The sequence below is a fragment of the Cibotium barometz genome, chromosome 18, assembly GCF_041138505.1.
Source record: "Cibotium barometz isolate CiBa-2024 chromosome 18, ASM4113850v1, whole genome shotgun sequence".
In the NCBI taxonomy this organism is placed as follows: domain Eukaryota; kingdom Viridiplantae; phylum Streptophyta; class Polypodiopsida; order Cyatheales; family Cibotiaceae; genus Cibotium; species Cibotium barometz.
The window spans coordinates 23983296-24006410 of record NC_141063.1 but is presented as its reverse complement, the minus strand read 5'-3'; the positions used below and the strand labels follow the sequence as shown (position 1 = coordinate 24006410).

Here is a 23115-nt window from a genome sequence, read left to right as displayed (position 1 = left end):
GTCCTGTGTGTACTGCTTCCTGCAAAACCTATGTGCACTGCTTCCTTCAAAACCTCTATGTCTCTGCACAGCAAAAGAAACTTCACGTCTTTTCTGTCTTGTAGTTCAAAATTTTCATCTTGCCATTCCGGCTGCTCATAACACATGCATTGTCTATTTCCCAATGTTTGGAAATCCAGGTTACAGAGGCCGCATTTTCCACAGGAACTGTGTGATACTGCTTGTTCACATCTCCAGGTCTGCCATAGCAATTTCTCTGCACAGTTGGTAAAGCTTTATTTGTACCTTTTATACAGATTAGCCATTTCGATTGCGGTTCTGGATGCTCTCCACTACCCTAAGCAAGGCTAGGGTTGATGACGAAGTGGTGAAGAGTCGTTGTCATAGAGAATGATGAGCTTTGTTGCCTTCAGCACTGGTGGGGAACCTTTTTCAACTTGATTGAACTCTCAACACAGGATACAAGGACCAGGATCTTCTTTTAAGAGGGACAGAGTAAAAGAATGTGCATTTTATGTGTAGCGTCAAGGTGGTCACGCCGCATAGTGACCATGCTGCCGTGGTTGGTAATCCCTCTTATAATTCTATGGGCTCTTTCACAACTTTTACCACCAAGTTTTCGTTTCGAAGTCACCTCTCCCAGGTTGGCATGTGTTGCGGTGCTTTTGGTAAGTCTGGGATGGTATGAGCTAGCAATGCCAAGGCTGTCCGCTTGGCGTGCTAGACGAAGAGCTCTACTAAGGGAGAGGAGACGAATTGAAGCACAGGAGGTTGCAAAGTGGCGCAAGGAAGCCACTCGCAGATGTCGAAACTGTTTTACAGCTTATAAGGATCAGACTCCTGGAGGCGGCAGGTTTATGTGTACTTATTGTGGTCATGTTTCAAAAAGGCCAGTGTTGGATGTACCAGGTGGAGCACCGAGTACGGGAAGCTCATTTTCATTGACTGGATCTGCTGCGGGATTCATAAGTGGGGGTGGAATTTTTGCTGCAAGAAGCTCCAAAATCTGGAATGGAAGAGGATCACAGGATAGGCCTAGTTTGGGAGCGGGAAGAGGCTGGATGGGAGGCAGACCGTGGACAGATGGAGGCAGTTGGGGTGTGAATGGCTCCTGGTTTGGGGGCTCTTGGCCTGGTAGTGCTCTCTATTTTGGAACAGCAGGAGCTGGTTTGGCAGGAGCAGGGACTTTTATAGGAGGTGGCATCTTTGGAGGGGAAAGATGCTCTGCAGGGGAATCATATTTTGGAGTTTTTTGGTTTCTTTTGAGGGTCTTATCCCACCTGTTATTTTGTGTAGGATGGATATGGCGAAAGTTATGGAGGGCAGGATATTCTGGAGAGGACGGCATGGATGGGGGGCATCGGGCTTGCCACCCTAGAGGTGAAGATGCAGGCCCTTCACCTGAAACAAGGGGTGAGAAGGCACGTCGTAAGGCAGAAGAAAAAAGACTAGCAAGACTAGAGAAAGAACAATTAGAGGCTGAGGAAAGGAAGCAAAGGGAAGAGGTGGCTAGGTTGGTGGAAGAGAGAAGGCGGCAAAGGGATGAGAAACTGGAGGCAGAGAAGGAGAGTGAAAGGGAGGCAGCTGCAGAAAGGGAGAGGGAGATCAGGCGTGAGAGGGAGGCTGAGAGACGGAGGCAGGAAAAGGCTAGGGAAAAAGAAAAGGTACAAGCTAAGGAAAAACCCAAGGATCAAGACTCAGAAGAGCTCAAAAAAAAGAAGGGGAAGGAAAATGAGAAGAAGACTGACATGGAAAAGAATGAAAGCGAGGCTGCTTCAATAAATACTTCTGAATCTGGTAAAACTTCAAAGCCAGCAAAGGTGGACACTAGTCTGAAAGGAAACGAGGCAGGAGTGAAAGTTGCAGCAAATAATTCCAAGTGGGGGAGCTCTAAGTACCTGGGATCTGCAAAAAGTGGGTTCTTTTCCCAGTCTAAAAATGTTGCAGCTTCTATCAACAGTGCAACATCTTTCTGGGGGAGGAGCTTTTCAACAGGTTCCAATTCTGCAGGAAAGTCTTCCAAGGCAGCAATACCTGGCACATCTTCATTTCCATCAACTTCAAATCCAAGCACTGGGTCAAGTGGAAGATGTGCCGAAGTCTCTGGTTCAGCCTGGAATAGAATACATTGGGCTAATGTCTGGGGCAAGGGGGCAAGCAAAGTTCCAGATGATGCTTCCAAAAAGTTAGAGGTGGTGGAAAGTACCGATAAGAAGGCAGACCAAAGTGTCAATGACGGTGTTAAAGATCTTATCGATGGCACTATTGTATCGGCTTCCACGGTAAAAATGTGCATCTGGTTGAATTATTCTTGCATTTGCTTTCATTGCATGTTTGGTGCTACAAGTCTCCTGCAGATAGCTGGCAAAGCTATTGTAAATGTGATGCTTTGCTTGGTTGCAAAAAGTCTCAGGCTTGGTTCCTGCCCTGCCCCATGTTTTCTAGTCTATAGGCTCAGCTGAAAACTGGTCAACTTAATCCACAAGGTCCCATAAAAAGACACTGTTCTTGCACCTTGTCAACTTAATCCACAAGGTCCCATAAAAAGACACTGTTCTTGCACCTTGTCAGAGTAATTTTGACAAAGTTTTACAATGTTCGTGAGTCATTTGTCCTGGGTTATTATGTTCTAAGCATAGTTCCGATTATTTGTGTACGATATCCAAAGGTGTATGATATGAGGATTTTTCGACATCTTGATGACTTGCTATCCTGTTATGTTTTCACTGTCATCATTCAAAGGTCAAGCTTTATAATTTTATAATTTTCCTGAAGGCACCCAGGCTAGGGCTCGTAAGGGGGATATGGTTGGGGCCACGAATGATACTTCACCATAGGCTGAAGCAAACGTTTTCATACCTATCATTCCTCCAAATGTTAGCTGTTTTCAGGTGTATGATTGGAACTATGGTTCTAAGTCCTAGATGCTCTGCAAGCAGCACATACAGGGTTATTGTAGGATATACATGCATCAAGTTGAAATTTTGATTTCAGCTTCTCTCTTCAGCAGTGGATGTTTTAGAGGTCTAGGATGTATGAGGTAGCATGTCACTAGTGCCGTGGATCACTTTTCAGGGTTAGGGTTTCCTTAGGGTCTCACATGCAATGCAAATTTGTGCTAGCCTGTCTTTTTTGACTGCTTTAAACTTGAACTACTTGATGTGTGTGTGTGCGCGAGAGAGAGAGAGAGAGAGAGAGAGAGAGAGAGAGAGAGAGAGAGAGAGAAATGAAATGCTATATTAACGTCCTCAAAAGGCCAAAGTGACCTATGAGACCAAAGTTACAACCATGTGACATCTGATACACTGTCTGGAAAAGAAAAGAGATAGCCCCACAATACATCAGAAGGGGGGAAGCTAATGCTACTAGTCAAAATGGGGTACACGAGTACATGGATACATGAATACATGAATATGGGGGAGTACAAAAGTGAAGTGAGTACAACAGTATATGGCTGGAGTCGTAATCATCCTAGGAGCTCTAGCATGGGTCTTTGCCGGATGGCATGGATATCTACCATAGTGAGATGCCTGGTCGGACGAACCCGATGCCTCGCAATGATGCTCTGAATCCTCCGGTGTAGGCACTGTCTCCGATGTGAGGATCCGCGAATCCTCGGGCGTCTAGATCTGCCCAACTGGATAGCTCTCTCAACTAGAGTCCCACGGGGTGCCCACTGCTGGGCTGTCGGTTGTGTCCCCTCCCGGGTAGTCCCTCTAAAGAAGTCAGTAATCTGTCTCTATGTGGACTCCCTACCAGTTGGGCGTCTACGCCTGATAATGGACTCTCTGAGCCTGCGGATCTCCAGGAGATAAAAACCCAAGCATCGCTGATCACAATAGTCCATGACTCTAGCCAGTGGTCCAAATCCCTCTCTGAACAGGCAATGGTAGCGCCCTCGAATCTCATAATATGCTGTGCAGCGACAGATGGAGTGCTCCTCCGTCTCTGGCTCTATCCAACAAATCTGACAAATCCTGTTCCCTGGAGGTATGCCTCTAAATCTGCCTGTCTCTATCTCTAACTGATGTGAAGAGGTGCGGATCTGCCCAATGGCGCACCTCAATCCATGAGACAGATGGGTATCCATGTAGCTCGGTCTAAGTATAAAGCCATCCTGAGTGGTGCGGAGAAGATGGTCTCTATAGAAAGCCATCTAGACCATAAGTAAAACAATGGTACCATGGATATACTGAGCCATGGAAGAACTGAAAAGGAAATGAAAAAATGGATATAATACACCAATGTATGTATACATCTAGATAGCAGATGATTATCCTATGATCCCTTCTCACCTAGTACCAATCTCGAGGCATAAAGAGGGTAAGGCCTTCATGATGGGAATGTTTCATGTCGGCGGTGGAGGGTCTTGATGCTTTGGGTCCGGGCAGTGTTTGGCTCATAGAATGGATCGGTCTCACGCTAAGAACTCCTCTGGGGCGTGGAGCCCAAGTGTAGGTATGGTGGTGGCCTCTGAAGCTGGAGTAGAGGCATTGGTACCATATCACAAAGAAATCTGTGATGGCTCTTTGGGAGGTGTCATGTCGGGGTTGGATGTGTCTCTCAGCATGTTGCCTCACTACATCCCTGCATCGTCTGAGCTCCATCAAGTACATGCCTAGGCATCCGCGATCCTCATACTGGATCAACCGGATGTGCTTAAGGGATCTCTGCATGGGTGCATGGCAACCCCCTTACTACTTCCCTTACCATTTTTTACATGCTATGCATATTCTCATATGGTGGGATGTAGGGTAGTGGTTGCACATGGCCCTTTGTTCCAAGTTTTGAAGTTTCATTAGCCCATAATTTACAAGCTTGCCAATGGGCTGAGGATTCGTTAAGAGTTTTCCCTTAGGAATTCTTGTGCAGCTTCGAGAGTTGATTCTTATCTATTGCCCTAATTCTGAAGTGGAACTAGAACTTGATGCTGTGATAAAGAAATGTCCAAGGTGACCTCTTTGGAGTGGCTAAACTCCTCCTAGCATTGTGTGCATTTGCGGGTTGGGTTGTTCGGAAGTGCTTGTCCATTAGGTCAACATTGCAAAAGATACTTTTTACTTTTTTTGTAGAGGTGGTAATTTGAAGGTGCATACTAATTTAGGGCCATTCTAACTAAGCTAAGTTACTTGGTCATTACACTAATTTAGTATGGGATTTCAGGTTCTAGATTGTTAGTAGCTTAATGGGTCAATCAAAAAGTCTAAGGGTCAACAAGTCAAGGTTCCATGTTAAATCTAAGCTGGACTGGTCGTTAAGGCTGGCTAGGTGTAGGTCTTGATTTGTGAGGACGAGGGTCTTAAAGAGTTTTAATTGGTCGAGGTGTGACCCCTACCTGGGTTGTGTGGTTGAAGACGAGGGTGCATAAGGTTCCGTTGTTTTGAGGAAGGTCTTGGCGATGATGTGAAGTCATGTTGCCCATAACATGTTTCATAGCAAACAAATGATTTGCACTCCCATCATTACTAGATGATGAAGTCATGCTGCCCATAACATGTTCATAGCAAACAAATGATTTGCACTCCATCATTACTAGATGATGAAGTCATGTTGCCCATAACATGTTTCATAGCAACCAAATGATTTGCACTCCCATCCATAGTTGTTATGAGGCGCGTCTCTAACAGTTCGAGGCGTTCGAGGTGTACGAGGCGTACGACTGCGTGATCGAGGTGTCCACATTATTATTATTATTTTTTTTGCTGGTTTGAGTCTTTAGACAGGGGCTTTAAGGGCCCAAGGCAGCCCCTTTCACACACACTCTCTCTCCCTCATTCTCTCCCTCCCTCCCTTAAGCTTTTCTCAAGACCCAAAGTTCAAAGTTCAAACTTCAAACACACTAGGATGATGATGTTTTTTATACCCACTTTTGGAGCTATCTCTATGCTCTACCGGTTCATTTCATTTTACTTTGTACCCTTGAATCTTGATGATGTATCCAGATGATGAGGATGGACTATTTTGGTCTCATAGGTCATTTTGGCCTTTCATAGACGTTTAGTACAGCTTTCTTTCTCACACACACACTCTCTCTCCCTCTCTCATACACACCCTCTCTCTCCCTCCCTCAAGGCTCATACACACACTAGTCTCCATCTCTCTCTCTCTCTCTCAACTCTCTCTCTCTCTCTCTCTCTCTCTCTCTCTCTCTCTCTCTCTCTCTCTATATATATATATATATATATATATATATGTCATGTGCATACAATGCCATGGACATTCTCAGGTGTTGGTCCAGAAGAGGCAGCCAGAAAAAGAGTATGAACCAGATAGAGCTAGGACTTGGAGCACAAGGTGTAGTGTTGGACTGGAGAATGGACTTGGATCCCTGTCGGCTGTACCAGAAACAGAACAGGAGCTGTCGGCTGAGACCAGAAGGGCTGTCGGCTGAACCAAGACAAAGGCGGCTACAGGCGCATGATGATTAAATGAATTTTTGTCCAGTCAGCTGGCCGACAGCAGTTGGCCAGTTCTCCATGAAGTTCAAGGGACTATAAATAGCAAGAGTTGCTCCTCATTCTTTTCATTCAACTCACTTAGGAGTTGGGTCCTTAGGGGTCCCAGTTAGGGGCAGATTTTGGTGATGTTCACCTTTTCCAAGGAGGCAGCCTAGGGCTGTAGAAGAGTACCTTTTTGTACTATATTAATATATTGAATTTCCAGCATATTTCTCTCTCTCTACTCTCTCTTCATGTCTGCGTTTTGCATCAGATTGTTTCCAGGAGTGTTTAGGGCTGAAAGAAGACCCCTAGAGCTTCCGCGTGTTACATTGGTATCAGAGCATCAGGCTCAGCAAAGCTAAACATTGGTGCAGTCCCATATGATGGTGTAGAGGTCCAAAGTACATGAAAGTACACGGATACGAAGCCCAAGGCAAGGAACACAGAATCGGGAAGAGCTCCCAGGAGGTTTGTTGGTGGTGTTCCACAAAGCCAGAGGGGATGGCAGTCCTGTGAGCCAGATAGGTTCTCGGGCAACTGTCCCAAGGGAGGATTATCCTCCAAGGGGTGATGTGAGAGTTTAGACTTGGTTCCATAGGAGTAGAAACAGGTTTACAATCTGTCATGTGAAAACGCTCAAGGAGCTGCTCAATATATCTGCACTGAGATAACATGATACCACCCTCAAAAGGTATAAACTGTATGCCCAAATAGTAATGTAAATGCCCCATGTCTGTGACATCAAATGCATGCTGCAAATCAGCTTTAAAAGCTGAAATATCACCCTCTTCAGGGCCAGTGAGACGAGGATGACATCCACATAAAGAATAAGGATGAGAACATTGTTCCCAATGTGGCGTACATAAAGTGTACTCTCAGCTGAACTATTCTGAAACCCTTTGGCAGCCAAGTATGTATGAATTTTGTGGTACCAAGCACGAGGGGCTTGTTTAAGACCGTACAGTGCTTTATGTAAACGGCATACTTTATTTTCTGCACCTTTTTGAACAAAGCCAGGAGGCTGAGACACATAAACTTCCTCCTGCAAATCACCATTCAAAAAAGCAGTTTTAACATCCAACTGATGTACATGCCACTGCTTGTGGGCAGCCAATGCAATAACAGAACGTATGGTAGTCATACGTGAAGTGGGAGCTGTCACCAGCCTGGACATTTCCCAGTCTGAAAGGGGTCTGGTGGACTCCAGGATGTTTAAATATTTGGAAAGTACAAGCTTTGGGAATGGGGGATTATCCTAGAATACAAAGGACCACACTCCTAAAATTTAGGAGAGTTGCTATTTTTGGCCCGACTCCGATGGAAATTCTGTTCGCGTCATTACATCTGGAATTGAGCAGATACCAAGAGTTGGCAAAGTGCCTATGACAGAATGTCTACTAGTTGGGATATTTTTAGAGCTAAAGATTATGGGAGAATCCATCTCTTAGATTGGGACATGTGGCAAGAAAGTGGATCAAAGTGAGACAAGTGGCCTGACACTTGTTAGAAAAAGGATCAAAGTGAGACAAGTGGCCTCACACTTGTCACTTCAGCTATTGTGTGGCTCTCCACTTGTCATCGTAACCTTCTCTTGCCATTTTAGCTCATGGGAGGGCCAAATCTATAAATTGGAGCCCTCTCTCTTCATTAATGGAGGCTCTCTTGCTGCACACTAGCCTCTACCACCGTTGAAGGCTTCTCTAATGATGGCTACTCTCTTTCTCTCTCACTTGAAGGCTGCCCATGAAGAATACCGGCTGTATGGGACTGTTTTGGAGGCTTCCTTCGCGAAGAAATACTGAAGGCAAGGGTATTCAATCATTTATTATGATTTCTAGCCATTGTATGTGTTGTACCAGCAGTTGTACTTGCTGTACCTGCTGTACCAGCCACCGTACCGGATGTACCAGCCATTGTACTTGCTGTACCAGCCATTGTACTTGTTGTACCGGCTGAATGGAGAGTTGTACTTGCTGTACTAGCTCTATTGCATGAAGACCCGTGGTTTTTGGGGAAGAATCAGTACCCACACGGAGGTATATGGATTATATTGTTGGCTCGGCATTTCTACAGCCTATGTTCCGGCTTGGTTGCCTTGTGTTGGGCTGTGTTATGGCATTTGTATATGGATAATCCGGCATCTCCCGTGGGGAGAGTAAGGCCCTCAAAGCTTGTACATGATATTATTCTCCTTGGGTAATAAAATACTCCAAGGGGGGGGTCGGCCCATTCCGGCCTCTATGCGGTGTCACACGTGCAAGCTCCATTTTCAGCATTTGTGGATGTTTTGTCCAGCTTTATGTTTTATGCAAAGTGATTATGGATATGTGTTAAGGCTGTGGCCATGTTTAAATGTTTTAATATGCATTGATGGTATCAACAAGTGTGTCAAAGGCCCTAGTCCCCCGGGCACTCCCGCCGCGAGTTACATTGGTATCAGAGCATAGGCTTTCTTGGAAGCGGAGGCTTCCTTCTATCAATAAGGAAGAGAAAAGATCTCAAGTGGGGACCACACTTACCATCATTGCTGTTAAGCATGGCCAGCCGCTTCATAGCCTATGAAGCAAGAGCATGAACAATAGACAGCTTGATGTAAGGATTTATGAATTCACAAAATTTATCTTGGAAGTATGGAGTTGGCTTTATGTGCACACGTTTAGCACTCTTTCCATATGGATATTGTGGATTATATTATCAAGCTTACAGGCAAGCTATATGGGAGATATATCTCAAGATATCTTAAGGATATGGTGACGAGATATTTCTGTTGGCTTCATGACCAACCTGGCAAAGAATAGCTAAGTATACTTTGAGTTTGCAAAGTTGGTGCTTTTGCTATTTACTATGAAGTGTTTTTGATGTTCACTAACCCTTGTATAGCTATGCAAGGAGAAAGGTGGTGTTGTTTGCCTTGAGATGGTTTCAGGGAAACATTGTTTATGGCTCCCTTTAATGGGATGAATTCTTTTCATGGCTCCCTTTATTGGGATGGATTATATCTATGGAGATTTCTTTCTTGGACGAGATTTATATAGATATTGGGCTTCACAAGTAATTTCTATGGACGAATCTGTCCAAGTTTATAGAGAAGAAATCTTTGGATATCTCATGGATATGATGCTTTTATGGATAAAGTCCACCTCTACTCCAAGGTGTGTGGTTAGCACGGAGTATGTGGGCGGAGTACCTGTGAGGATTGTGATACTCTTGTGCAGGGCGGATGTACTTGTGAAGAGGCTTCTGCAGGGCGGATGTACCTGTGTGTAGGGCGGATGTACCTACAGATTCTCTTGTTTGAAATGTATTCATTCATAAATGTATTTGCAAGAATCAGGTGCAGGCTGGTGGTGAATCCCCAGGCACCCGTAATCTTGTACTTTGCAGTATATTCTAGGGACATGCGGATGCGTGTCAGGCCTAGAAACATGCGGATGCATGTATGTATTATACCTGGGCATGTGTATGGATCATATGAGTGGATGCATATGAGTCCAAGGACATGGCAGGACATTTGTGGACTTTCGGGCGGTGCCCGTGTGGATTCCGGCCATGCACACATGGTGTGTTATGATGGTAGGCGGAATATTTTCAAACTATTGGTGGCCGAAATGCCTAAAAACTATTGGTGGCCGAAATGCCTAAAAACTATTGGTGGCCGAAATGCCTAAAAACTATTGGTGGCCGAAATGCCTACAAACTATTGGTGGCCGAAATGCCGAAAAACTATGTGTAGCAGAAATGCTTATGGAACTCCAGGTTATCTATGCCTACGAGTGATTGTTTTATCTTGTTACTTGAGCCCACCTCTCATCCAAGGTGTGTGGTCAGAGTACCAACACGGAGTGCAAGTGGTAAAGTGGACATGACGGGACTTATGTCTATGCCAAGGGTCATGTGGACCGATGTCTTGTTGGCAGGAGACTTATTTTGTCTCGCCCATTTATCTTGGGACATGGATTATGATATCTGGACTTATGGGACTGTTTTTGTCTCGCCCATTTATCTTGGGACATGATTTTGATATTGGTATTATGGAGACTTATTTAGTCTCGCCCATTTCTTTGGGACATGGATTCTTCAGTTATATTGGATTTTTGAGACTGTCTCGTCTCGCCCAATCGATGGGACATGATTATATCTTGAATATATGGCTTGAAGCTTAAAGTTGCGGACAACTTTTAAGAAGTTGGGGAGGATGTCACCAGCCTGGACATTTCCCAGTCTGAAAGGGGTCTGGTGGACTCCAGGATGTTTAAATATTTGGAAAGTACAAGCTTTGGGAATGGGGGATTATCCTAGAATACAAAGGACCACACTCCTAAAATTTAGGAGAGTTGCTATTTTTGGCCCGACTCCGATGGAAATTCTGTTCGCGTCATTACATCTGGAATTGAGCAGATACCAAGAGTTGGCAAAGTGCCTATGACAGAATGTCTACTAGTTGGGATATTTTTAGAGCTAAAGATTATGGGAGAATCCATCTCTTAGATTGGGACATGTGGCAAGAAAGTGGATCAAAGTGAGACAAGTGGCCTGACACTTGTTAGAAAAAGGATCAAAGTGAGACAAGTGGCCTCACACTTGTCACTTCAGCTATTGTGTGGCTCTCCACTTGTCATCGTAACCTTCTCTTGCCATTTTAGCTCATGGGAGGGCCAAATCTATAAATTGGAGCCCTCTCTCTTCATTAATGGAGGCTCTCTTGCTGCACACTAGCCTCTACCACCGTTGAAGGCTTCTCTAATGATGGCTACTCTCTTTCTCTCTCACTTGAAGGCTGCCCATGAAGAATACCGGCTGTATGGGACTGTTTTGGAGGCTTCCTTCGCGAAGAAATACTGAAGGCAAGGGTATTCAATCATTTATTATGATTTCTAGCCATTGTATGTGTTGTACCAGGAGTTGTACTTGCTGTACCTGCTGTACCAGCCACCGTACCGGATGTACCAGCCATTGTACTTGCTGTACCAGCCATTGTACTTGTTGTACCGGCTGAATGGAGAGTTGTACTTGTTGTACTAGCTCTATTGCATGAAGACCCGTGGTTTTTGGGGAAGAATCAGTACCCACACGGAGGTATATGGATTATATTGTTGGCTCGGCATTTCTACAGCCTATGTTCCGGCTTGGTTGCCTTGTGTTGGGCTGTGTTATGGCATTTGTATATGGATAATCCGGCATCTCCCGTGGGGAGAGTAAGGCCCTCAAAGCTTGTACATGATATTATTCTCCTTGGGTAATAAAATACTCCAAGGGGGGGGGTCGGCCCATTCCGGCCTCTATGCGGTGTCACACGTGCAAGCTCCATTTTCAGCATTTGTGGATGTTTTGTCCAGCTTTATGTTTTATGCAAAGTGATTATGGATATGTGTTAAGGCTGTGGCCATGTTTAAATGTTTTAATATGCATTGATGGTATCAACAAGTGTGTCAAAGGCCCTAGTCCCCCGGGCACTCCCGCCGCGAGTTACAAGCAAAGGATACCCTTTGGCGACCAAGCGAGCCTTATGGCGATCAACTGAACCATCAGGCTTACGCTTAAGTTTGAAAACCCATTTTGTGCCAATAGCACGTTTGATGGGGGGCAAGTCACATAACTCCCAAGTACCGTTTTTGTCAATGGAGTCTAACTCCGAACGCATGGCTGCCACCCAATGGTCATCCTCCAATGCATCAACATGAGAAATGGCTTCCTCATTACAAGTGGTGGCAACAAGAGCTGTATCCACATAATGTGAAGATGCATGGCGAGAAGCAGCACATGTGTGAGTGTGAGAGACGGTGTAGAGCACACGAAGAAACAGAACAAAACGTGTGGAGGCAAGGAGCAAAACGATGGAGCTCAAATAATGAAGATAAGTTTGTTACAAAACTTAGGGCATATAATAGCCCTAACTGGTGCCCGTTTCACATAACGGTAAGTTGGGCGCCTTATTGGGCGCGGGGAAAAAACCTCACTTAAAGTGAGTAAAAAGTGCCCGGCCGGTCCTAATACATTGGCCACTGCCCATAATAATGTCAGGACATTATTTCTAACACCCCCCTGCAGTGCCAATGTGGGTACAAGGCATGATGTCAATCACCAAAAGGAAGTAAGCCTAAAGCTTTGCGGAAAGCTTCAAACTTTTCTCGAGGTAAAGCTTTGGTGAAAATGTCTGCGACATTGTCATGTGTTGGACAATAGATCATGCTGATCTCCCCTGCATGAAGTCTTTCTCTGACATAATGATAATGTATCTCTATGTGTTTCGTTCGTGCATGAAACACAGGATTCCGTGCTACTGCAATAGCACTCTGACTGTCAGTGAGAATCGGAGTAGGCTCCTCCAATAAAGGATGAAGATCTGCCAAGAGTCTGCGTAGCCAAACACATTCCACTGTCGTTGTGAAAGCTGCCCTGTACTCAGCCTCACAAGACGAGGTAGCTACTGTAGATTGTTTCTTGCTCAACCATGAAATGCATGAGTGTCCCAAAAAGAAACAATTACCACTGGTAGACTGCCTTGTGTCGAAGTCACCAGCCCAATCTGAATCACTGTATGCATGTAAATGCAAGTCACCCCCCTTGGGAAACATCAAGCCATAAGACTTGGTGCCTTGCAAGTAACGAAACACACGCTTTACAGCTTGCCAATGAAGCATCCGTGGGCTGTGCATATATCTGCTCACCTGGGATACTGCATACTGAATATCCGGTCTGGTGTTGCACAAGTAAATCAGGCACCCAACAGCCTGACAATAGAGAATAGCATCAAAAGATTCACTGCCATCATGTACAGTAAGTTTCAGCCCTGGTTCCATAGGAGTGGAAATAGGCTTACAATCCTGAAATTTGAATCTTTCCAACAGTCTCTGTACATACTTCGACTGTAACATAACGATACCCTTCTCACTTTGTATGAACTGTATGCCCAAGTAATAGTGCAACATACCCATATCTGACATCTCAAAAGCAGATTTGAGTTCGGATTTAAAATCTGAAATTTTATCCGCATCAGTACCTGTGAGCAACATATCATCTACATAAAGAATGATTATCAAAATATCCCCCCCATCTCTCTTGATGTAGAGGGTGCTTTCAGTTGGACTGTTGGTGAACCCCTGGCTAGTCAAAAATGCATCAATCTTTGCATACCAGGCACGCGGTGCTTGTTTTAAGCCATACAAAGCTTTCCTCAACTTGCACACCTTGTGCTCTTGACCAGACATAGCAAAACCAAGAGGTTGTATCACATAAACCTCTTCCTCAAGATCACCATTCAAAAAAGCTGTTTTTATGTCCAACTGATGTAGAAACCAGCCATAATGTGCAGCCATAGCAACAACAACACGGATGGTGGTCATCCGAGAAGTGGGGGCAAAAGTTTCTTCATAATCTATGCCCTTTTTCTGAGCATAGCCCTTAGCAACCAGCCTTGCTTTGTACCTGTCAATGGTACCATCTGGTTTGCGTTTAACCTTATAAACCCACTTTGTACCAATTGCCTTCTTGCCAGGAGGCAAATCCACCAAATCCCATGTATGATTCTTAACAATAGAATCCAATTCAGCTTGCATGGCCTGCATCCAATGCTGATTTTCACTTGCTTCTTCAAAACTCTCAGGTTCCTCTTCATCCATAATAGAACTCACCCAAGCTGACTCTGAAAAGTGAGAGCTTTCAGCCTCACGTGTACTCCTACGTGTCCTACCTGGTAATGGAGCAGCAAGTCTACTCTCTTGAAGAGTCTGTATAGCCCAACGAGGAATGGTTCTAGCTTCTTGCAAAGCTGTCCTCTCTTGTACAACAATATCCTCTTCTGCTTGCTGTATGTTAGGCTCAGCCTGGGGCTGATTTAAAGCATCAAACACACGAGGTGGTGGCTGCAAATTCTGAAATTCAGCCGGTATATCAGCTGTGGTTCCTATGCCAATGGGTATCAACCCTTCAAATACATCAAAAGACTCCTGAGGTTGCTGAAATTTAAATTCAGCAATGGGTTGTGCTGAATTCTCTGCAAAAACAACATCTCTGCTCACAAAAATCCTGCGTGTGACAGGATTATAGAGACGGTACCCTTTACTTTGACTGCTGTAGCCAACAAATATGCACTTTATGGCTTTATCATCAAGCTTCCCACGAAGCTCCTGTGGTACATGTGCATAAGCCAAGCAACCAAACACACGAAAATAATCAACACTAGGTTTCCGATCAAACCAAGCTTCATAGGGTGTAACAGATCTGAGTGCCTTTGTAGGGCACCTGTTCAACACATGAGTGGCACACATAAGAGCTTCCACCCAAAACTTATGTGGCAATCCCTTTGCTTTTAGCATACACCTGGCCATCTCCATGAGTGACCTATTCTTTCGTTCGGCCACACCATTCTGCTGAGGTGTATATGGTGTAGTACACTGGTGTACTATGCCCTTCTCTAAACAAAAAGCATCAAATACTTTAGATAAGTATTCCCCCCCTCTGTCAGTTCTGAGAGTCTGCACTTTTTGTCCTGTTGCATTTTCAACCATGTTGACATAATGTCGGAAATGCATAAAGACATCAGATTTGTTCTTCAAAGCATACACCCAGGCATATCTGGAAAAGTCATCAATAAAAGTAACAAAATACCAATGACCTCCCAAGGATTGTGTCCTCATTGGACCACATACATCACTGTGAATGAGCTGCAATTTGCGGACAGCTCTAACAACTCTATCCTTTTTGAAAGCCTGACGATGCATTTTTCCCAAAATACATCCCTCACACACATGTCTGGGAGGAGTCTCTAAATTAGGTAGGGCATCTACCATTTTCAGCTTCTGAAGTGCCATGAGACTGCCATAATTTACATGCCCAAACCTGGCATGCCACAACTCTGCATCCTGCATAGCAGATGTAAAGGTAGAAACAACACATGCACTGTGCCTCTCATAAGGATCAAGACGGTACAAACCGCGACATAAGGTCCCTGTAGCAACCAAAGCAAAGTCACTTTCCCTGTCACGGACCATACATTTAGTATCCTCAAAGGAAACAACCAGCCCTCTCTTTGCAAAAGAAGACACTGAGAGAAGATTCTTCTTTATCCCAGGCACATACAATACATCCTGAAGGAGAAATTCGGAGCCATTAATGGCTGTAAGCATAACATCCTCTGTGCCCTGAACTGGATAAGAAGCATTATTTGCACACGTAACCTTTCTGCCACATGAAGAAGGTACCATCTTGCCAAACAAATCCTTTCTGGACGTGATGTGCCTTGAGGCACCACTGTCAAAGAACCATACATCACCACTTTCACTCACACTGAGTGAATGTACCTGATTTGAGGGATCATAGCTGCAAGTAAAGAAGCACCAATCCTCTTCCACAAGATTGACTGTGGCATCATCTTTCTTGTTATCCACATCTGAAGAGTCTTCAACTGAATTACCAGACTCTTTCTTCTTTTCCTTGGCTATCCTCTTAGGACATTCATGAATATAGTGACCTGTTTTCTTGCAGTAATGGCACTTACCCTTCTTTTTAGGTTTCTGTGCATCATCCTTCTCTTTACTAGATGGCTGTCCTGATTCTGACTTAGGCTTATATGCACCAGATTTTCCTTTGCCCTTGTTCTTGGCAAATAATGCTTGCTCACCACCTCTTTGCATGACATTTTTCCGAGTCTGCTCTTCCTGCAGCAAAAGTCCAACCAAATCCTGAAAGGATAGAGGGACTGGATTACCCCTCATGGACAAGTGAAGAGATGTATGAAAACCCAAATAAGAGCTCGGTAAAGAGTTAAGTGTAGTGGTGACCATCTCAGCATCAGAAATGATTTCATCAATATTCAAGAGCTGTTCTCTCAAATCCTGAATCTTCGTAAGATGATCCTGCATAGAATCACCCTCATCCATGCACAAGTGTGATAGTTCCCGCTTCAAAAAGGCAACTCTAGCCTCATTGCGAGCCTGATACATGTGCTCCAAAGTATCCCATGCAGCCTTAGATGTCCTGCATGAACGGATATGCGGAATAATGGACCTCTTAACTGAAAGTGCAATCAAAGAGAGTGCCTGAGCATCCCTGGAATCCCACCTAGTTTGTTCCTGTGTAGGTGCCTGAGGAGCTGGTGGTACAACCTGCTGCCTGCCATGTTGTGGAGGGGTAGCTGGGGCCACATGCATAGGCCTTGCCTCAGCTCCACTTACATAATTCCACAAATTCTTTGCAACTAGCAGATTCCTGATCATAAAGCTCCACAGGGAATAGTTGGTTCCATCCAACTTATCTTCCTGGGCTAAAAACCCAAACACATCAGCGGTGTTCTGTGCCATGAGAGCAAACTGTAACCTGCAAAAGAGACTGACTGCAGAAGAGTCCACAAATATTGCTCGAGACTGTCTGTTTCACACAGATAGACAGCACAGCAACAAAAGCCCCAAATTTCTGGTGGCTCAAATTTCTCTGATTCCCACAAAAAAACCTGTGGGAGCTGTCACAGATTGTGCAGCAACACAAAAACAGCAAAAGCCCCAAATTTCTGACTTGATTTGCTGACAAAATTCACAGTTAAGCTCCAAAATTCAGCAGGTAGACTCACCCGAGTTGCTGCTGCAGATTGCTGAGGTACGAACTGATGCAGAAGACGGTACAGAAGGCTGTACGGACAGCAAACAGCAACCAGCAGGTGCTGTACAGAACTGTACGGACAGAAAACAGCAGATAGGGCTGTACGACTGCTGTACGGCTGCTGTACTATCAGAAAACAGCACCAAAACTGGTCGTACAGACCTGTACGAACAGAAAAACAGCAACCAGCAGCCACACGTGCTGCACAGATGCTGTACGGCCTGTAGAAAAACGACCAGCACTGCTTTTTGCACCAGAACAGTGCCCGAGACACACAGAAAGCAGTCGCCCAGGTCTGTAGAAGGAGGGCGACCTGTTTTTCAGCACCAGAAGCAGGCGACCAACACAATAGACCTGTTTCTTCGCGACGAAAGTGCTTCACCAGCAGTAGGGAAGGCGGGAGCAGGAACAACAACCTGCTCTGATACCAATTGTGAGTGTGAGAGACGGTGTAGAGCACACGAAGAAACAGAACAAAACGTGTGGAGGCAAGGAGCAAAACGATGGAGCTCAAATAATGAAGATAAGTTTGTTACAAAACTTAGGGCATATAATAGCCCTAACTGGTGCCCGTTTCACATAACGGTAAGTTGGGCGCCTTATTGGGCGCGGGGAAAAAACCTCACTTAAAGTGAGTAAAAAGTGCCCGGCCGGTCCTAATACATTGGCCACTGCCCATAATAATGTCAGGACATTATTTCTAACAACATGTACGACTTGGCATAAATGTAGACTGTTTGCTATCACGCAAAGTGTCAACCAGCCATCTAGGAACAATTTTTGACTTCCTAGTATCTACATCTTCCTCTGCCAATGGATCACCCAAGGTATCTTGATGAATTTGAGGCATTTCAGGATCAATTTGGGGCAAGTTCAGCTGCTGATTTTGCTGGTTTTCAGCAGGCATAAGTGGCTGTAAATGAGCTGAAACTGGCTCTACATTGTCCACATTTGAATTGAATAAAGGCAACAAAGTATCAAAGACATCTTCCGGCCCAATAGACGGCTGTTTGGTACATGAGACAAGTGGTTGAGATGCATATTCGTCAAAGATAACATCTGTTGACACAATGATCTTGCCTGTATTAGGCACATAGAGTCTGTATCCTTTACTCTCAGTACTATAACCAATGAAAATGCATTTGATGCCTTTGCATCAAGCTTATGTCTTTGTTGTGTGGGCACATGCATATATGCCAAACACCCAAAGACTCTCATATGAGTCACCACTGGAATCCTGCCATTCCATGCTTCATAGGCAGTCTTAGATTTCAAGGCTTTAATGGGGCAACGGTTAAGCACATAATTGGCACACAGCCTCAAGCCAAAACTTACTGGGCATATCCTCATCTCCATGAGTGTACGATTACGTCTCTCTGCAACTCCATTTTGCTGAGGAGTATAGGGGGTAGTACACTGATGAGAAATACCATGTAATTGCATGTAAGCTGTGAACTCATTTGACAAATATTCCCCCCCTCGATCTGTACGCAATGTGACAAGCTTGTGTCCACAAGCATTTTCAGCCATGGGACGGAAGCCTCTGAAAGCTGCAAAGGCACCTGACTTCATTTTTAAACCATACACCCAACAAAACCGAGTGTAGTCATCAATGAACGTGATGAAGTACAAGTGTCCTCCAAAAGATGGAGCCCTCATGGGGCCACAAAGATCACTATGAACAAGCTGTAATGGTCGGACAGCCTTCATAGCCCCATCTTTAGGAAAGGAATTCGTGTGCATCTTTCCAAGGATGCATCCTTCATATACATGCTTGAAGGGAACGTGCATAGGAGGAAGCTCATGCACCATACCTTGCTTCTGCAAGCATACAAGAGATGGGAAGTTCAAGTGACCAAACCGAGCATGCCATAACTCAGTGTCACTCAACACACGGGATGTGGAGGCAATCATAGCATCATGAGAATAAATACTCCTGTCATACATATCAAGCTTATACAAGCCACTGCATAATGTCCTAGAAAGCATAAGAGAAGTTGAATCTCTGTTGTCATACACTAAGCAACAATGATAAGAAAACTGAACCTTAAACCTAGATAATGCAAGGGCTGAAACAGAAATGAGATTCTTCTTAATGCATGGTACATATAAAGTGTCACAAAGAGTAAAGCTATCCCCATCACATGTTGTTAGCTCCACATTGCCAATGCCTTTAATGGAGTAAGAGGCATCATTGGCACACATAACTATGCCACCTGGAGGTGAATCCTACAAATAGGCAAAGAGATCTCTGCAAGAAGTGATGTGCTTAGAAGCACCACTGTCAAAGTACCAATCTCCAGCTGAGATAGACATACAAGAAGCAGGCAAACTGCATGTAACCACTAATGCATATCCCTCATGAGCAAAGTTTGCCTCTTCTTTAGTGTCCACAGTAGCAGCCAAACCTCGCTGCTTGTTTTTCTTTTCACTCTCAATGCACTTCCTACATTCCTCAAAAAGATGGCCAGGTTTTCTACAATAGTTGCATCTCTTCTTTTTCTTGTTGTCACCCTCTTTAGACGAGGTAGAATCTGAATGGGCATGTGGTTTGCCCTTAGGTTTACCACTAGATGAAGCCCTAGATTTACCTTTGTTTCGATCAAAGGCACCAAATGCTTGATCAACAGAAAGCATAGTGGTCCTATTAGAACGAGACTGCTCCTCCTGCAGTAAGAGAGTCACCAACTCATCAAAGGTATACAAGTTTGGATTACCCTTCATGAGTAGACGAAGAGTAGTAGCAAAACCCAGATAGGATTCTGGCAAACCCTGAAGCACTGTAGATACAAGTGAACCATCTGGAATGACCTCATCAATATTGATGAGCTGCTCTCGCAAATCCTTGATGCGGGTAAGGAACTTGTCCATTGAGTCACCCTCATCCATATGCTCAGACTCAATCTTCTTGCGAAGATAGGCAACACGGGCCTCATTGCGAACCTGATACAAAGAAGCAAGTACATCCCATGCACCCTTAGAAGAAGTGCATGAACGAATGTGCGGTATAACCTGCCTTTTTCTGCATGAGAGGGCAATCAAAGCATGTGCCTGAGCATCCTTGGCATCCCATCTGAGCTGTTCTGGAGTGGGTGGCAAAGGTGCAGAAGATGTAGCACCACCTGAAGATACATCATCACCTGCATCCATGGTTCCTGAAGTACTTGCTGCTCGTGCAGGAGCAATGGACCTGACATCAGCCCCTGATACATAAACCCACAAATTCTTTGCAACAAGTACATGTTTCATCATGTATGCCCACATAGGATAGTTGGTGCCATCCAACTTATCCTGAACGGAAAGTATACCAAATAAATCACCAGTATTCCCAGACATGGTGGTCACAAGTGTGTTCAAACAAGTAGTAATGTTGCAATAATGCTGTAACTCCCAAAAAATTTGGGAAAAATGCTCCAATGCCAACCAAATGTGCCTGCAATACCCAAAATTGCCTGCAGATAGTGCCAATTTTTGCAAAATCCCCAAATTTCTAGTGCAATTATGCACCAAATCTGCTGAAATCAATGCCAATGTGTGCCAATGTTGCAATTGCAGGCTCAATGGTGAAAAGCCCAAAAATAATGCAATTAATTTGCTAATTTTCTAGCAATTTTTGATTTTTTTTAAGAAAATTGCAGAAAAAATCAGTAAGAAAATTACTGAGGTTGTAGTGGGCAGCAGTATGGGCATGAGGCAACAGTACGGGCAACAGGTACAGTCGGCACACAGCAGGTCGGCACTGGGCAGAGGACAGGTGGCGAATAGTTGCAGATGGCGCAGGGCGGCGAGCTATTACAGGCGACGATTGTGGCAGGGCAGCGGCGGCAGTGGAGATCTGTCAGATCTGGCACAAGCAGGGGTACAAGTCGGCGGGCGCAGGTGTATAGTCGACGGCGGCACAAATCTAGGGTAGGACGTGCAAGTCGACGGGTGGCGACGATAGCTTCGACGGGCGACAGTAGCTTCGATGGGCAGCACCACGGCAGCACAGGTACAGGTCGGCAACGCTGCGCACAGGTACAGGCGGCGTCGTACGATGTACAATCGGCGGCAAATTTGACAAGCTGCTCTGAGGGCGACGGTAGATCTGACAGGCGGCGGTGGCTCTGAAGCGACGACAGATGCGGCGGCAGGGTGGATGCACAAGGCAGTAGGGAAAACCCTAACTCTAATGCTATGAAACCCAGCCTAACCCTAATGCTCTGATGTGTGCAATAGGTTGAAGCAGGAGGAGAACCTCAAGGGCAATGGGGGTAACCCTAACCCTAGCAGCACCTTGCTCTGATACCAATGTTGGGTAGGAGGGAAGCTAGCTTGCACACACACACACATGCACACAACCTCAAGCACAGAGAAATGTGAGAGTGCTGGAAAAGATGTACTCTATATTATTATGAAAGTACAATGTGAGTACATAAAGTAGCCTAGGGCAAGGTGCCCAACACACATAAGTGTGTTCACACAGGGAAAAAACCTGTGTCCAGTCACAGGAAAAAAGTGCCCGTGAGTAAGCTGTGTTCACACTTGAACTAGCCGGAAGTGGTCATGACCAACAATAGAAACATTGTGACTAGAATTCTCCAAGGTTGTTGGAGTATCCTATCATCTCTCAATCAATGTGTGCCTGTTGCTCATCGGTCAGTACATGACTCATGTATTGATCTCTCATGGATAGAAGCGCCGTGTCCATGAAGAGATTTGCACTCTTAATAGTGCTGCCATACCATGAATTGGACGACGCATCCAATCCCATCTCCTCTCTACAAGGCGCATAATCTCATCCACCCTGTGAATGTCAACAACCATAAGTAGATACTATGAACTTTAAAGAGTAATTTATAAATACTAAATATTAAATAGACATTGCAATTTACAATTCAATACTTAGTCCTCACTTGGCTTTGGAGATGACTGTGCATGCTGCAAGCTCTCTCTTCATCTTGTGGAAAAGATGATAGAGTATTTTCATGGTAGACCCCTCCATATCTGTGACACGCAAGAGGATAAAGAGGGGTTTCAATACTATGGTGATGCTATGTGCTTCTGTCCAAAACTCCTCATCTACCACTTTTCTTTGGATGGTCCTTGTGGCTTCATGATTTGCATTATGCATTTGCCTCCAAGGTGCATCAACCACTGATCGGCGAAGAGCATCTCGAACATCATACAAACGCTCCAAGACCAAATACATATAAGTGAGTCTGGTCTTGGAGGGTCGTATGATATCTTTCGCACTATGAGAGCGAAAAATAGCCAATGCCTAGTGCTTCTTTCTAAAGAAAGAAGCTATGCGTGTAGCATCATCGATGATGGGCTTCACCCAACTCAAGCTCCCAATATCCTGCATAAGAAGATCCAAGGAGTGTGCAACACAAGGAGTCCACACAATGCTTGGAAACTCTTCCTTAATCAGCTTACCCATCTTCTTGCAGTTAGAGGCATTTGTTTGATACCACTTGCACCACATTCTCTACCCCCACCTCCACAATAGCTTGACGAATGTGGTGGTAGATAAAATCAGCTGCGATCCGCTCCCCTGCCTTGCTTGCATCAACTCCACGCAAAAAGTAGGTGCCAAAACATGAAGAGACCAAGATATTTATTATGTGGCGCTGCCTCGTGTCACTACAACCATCTGAAATGACGGTGCAACCAAACTTCTTTCAACCTTCTTTGATAGGTTGGAGAGAAGTCTCAATCCTCTCCTTCTCTTCCTCCAACATGGTGGTCCTTATCTTATTGTACTCTAAACCTGTCCACCCATCCACATTGCCTACAGCTCCAACAACGGCAATCATCCTCTTCCATTGGTTTGTGCGTAGCACATTGAAAGAGATATTACACTCAATGAGAGTGCGCTCTATCTCAATCTCAGCCCTACGTTGTCTCTCCTTGATCCATGACATGACATGGAGTGCAAGGAGGAATTAATGTTGCGTTGCGCAGAAGGCTGCCCAATAGGTGTAGAAGAAGCAGGCACTTCCTCATCCTCAGAAATCCTAGCCCTCTTTCTACTAGGTGCTGCATCTGTAGGCAAAGGATCCAACAACACATCGTCATCAACGATAGTGTTACGAATCTC

General features: G+C 44.8%; 1 protein-coding gene across 3 annotated transcripts in view; it reads left to right on the top strand.

Moving 5' to 3' along the window:
* LOC147629096 (uncharacterized) overlaps positions 1-23115 on the top strand; it is a 76123-nt gene that overhangs the window by 328 nt on the left and 52680 nt on the right. For 2 of the 3 annotated variants that reach the window (XM_086812343.1, XM_086812341.1), the window contains exon 2: positions 180-2282. In XM_086812343.1, the coding sequence (XP_086668469.1) occupies positions 504-2282 (1779 nt within the window). In that variant the 5' untranslated portion in view covers positions 180-503. The remainder of the gene's footprint in view (positions 1-179; positions 2283-23115) is intronic. The other variant, XM_086812342.1, reaches the window with a different exon arrangement.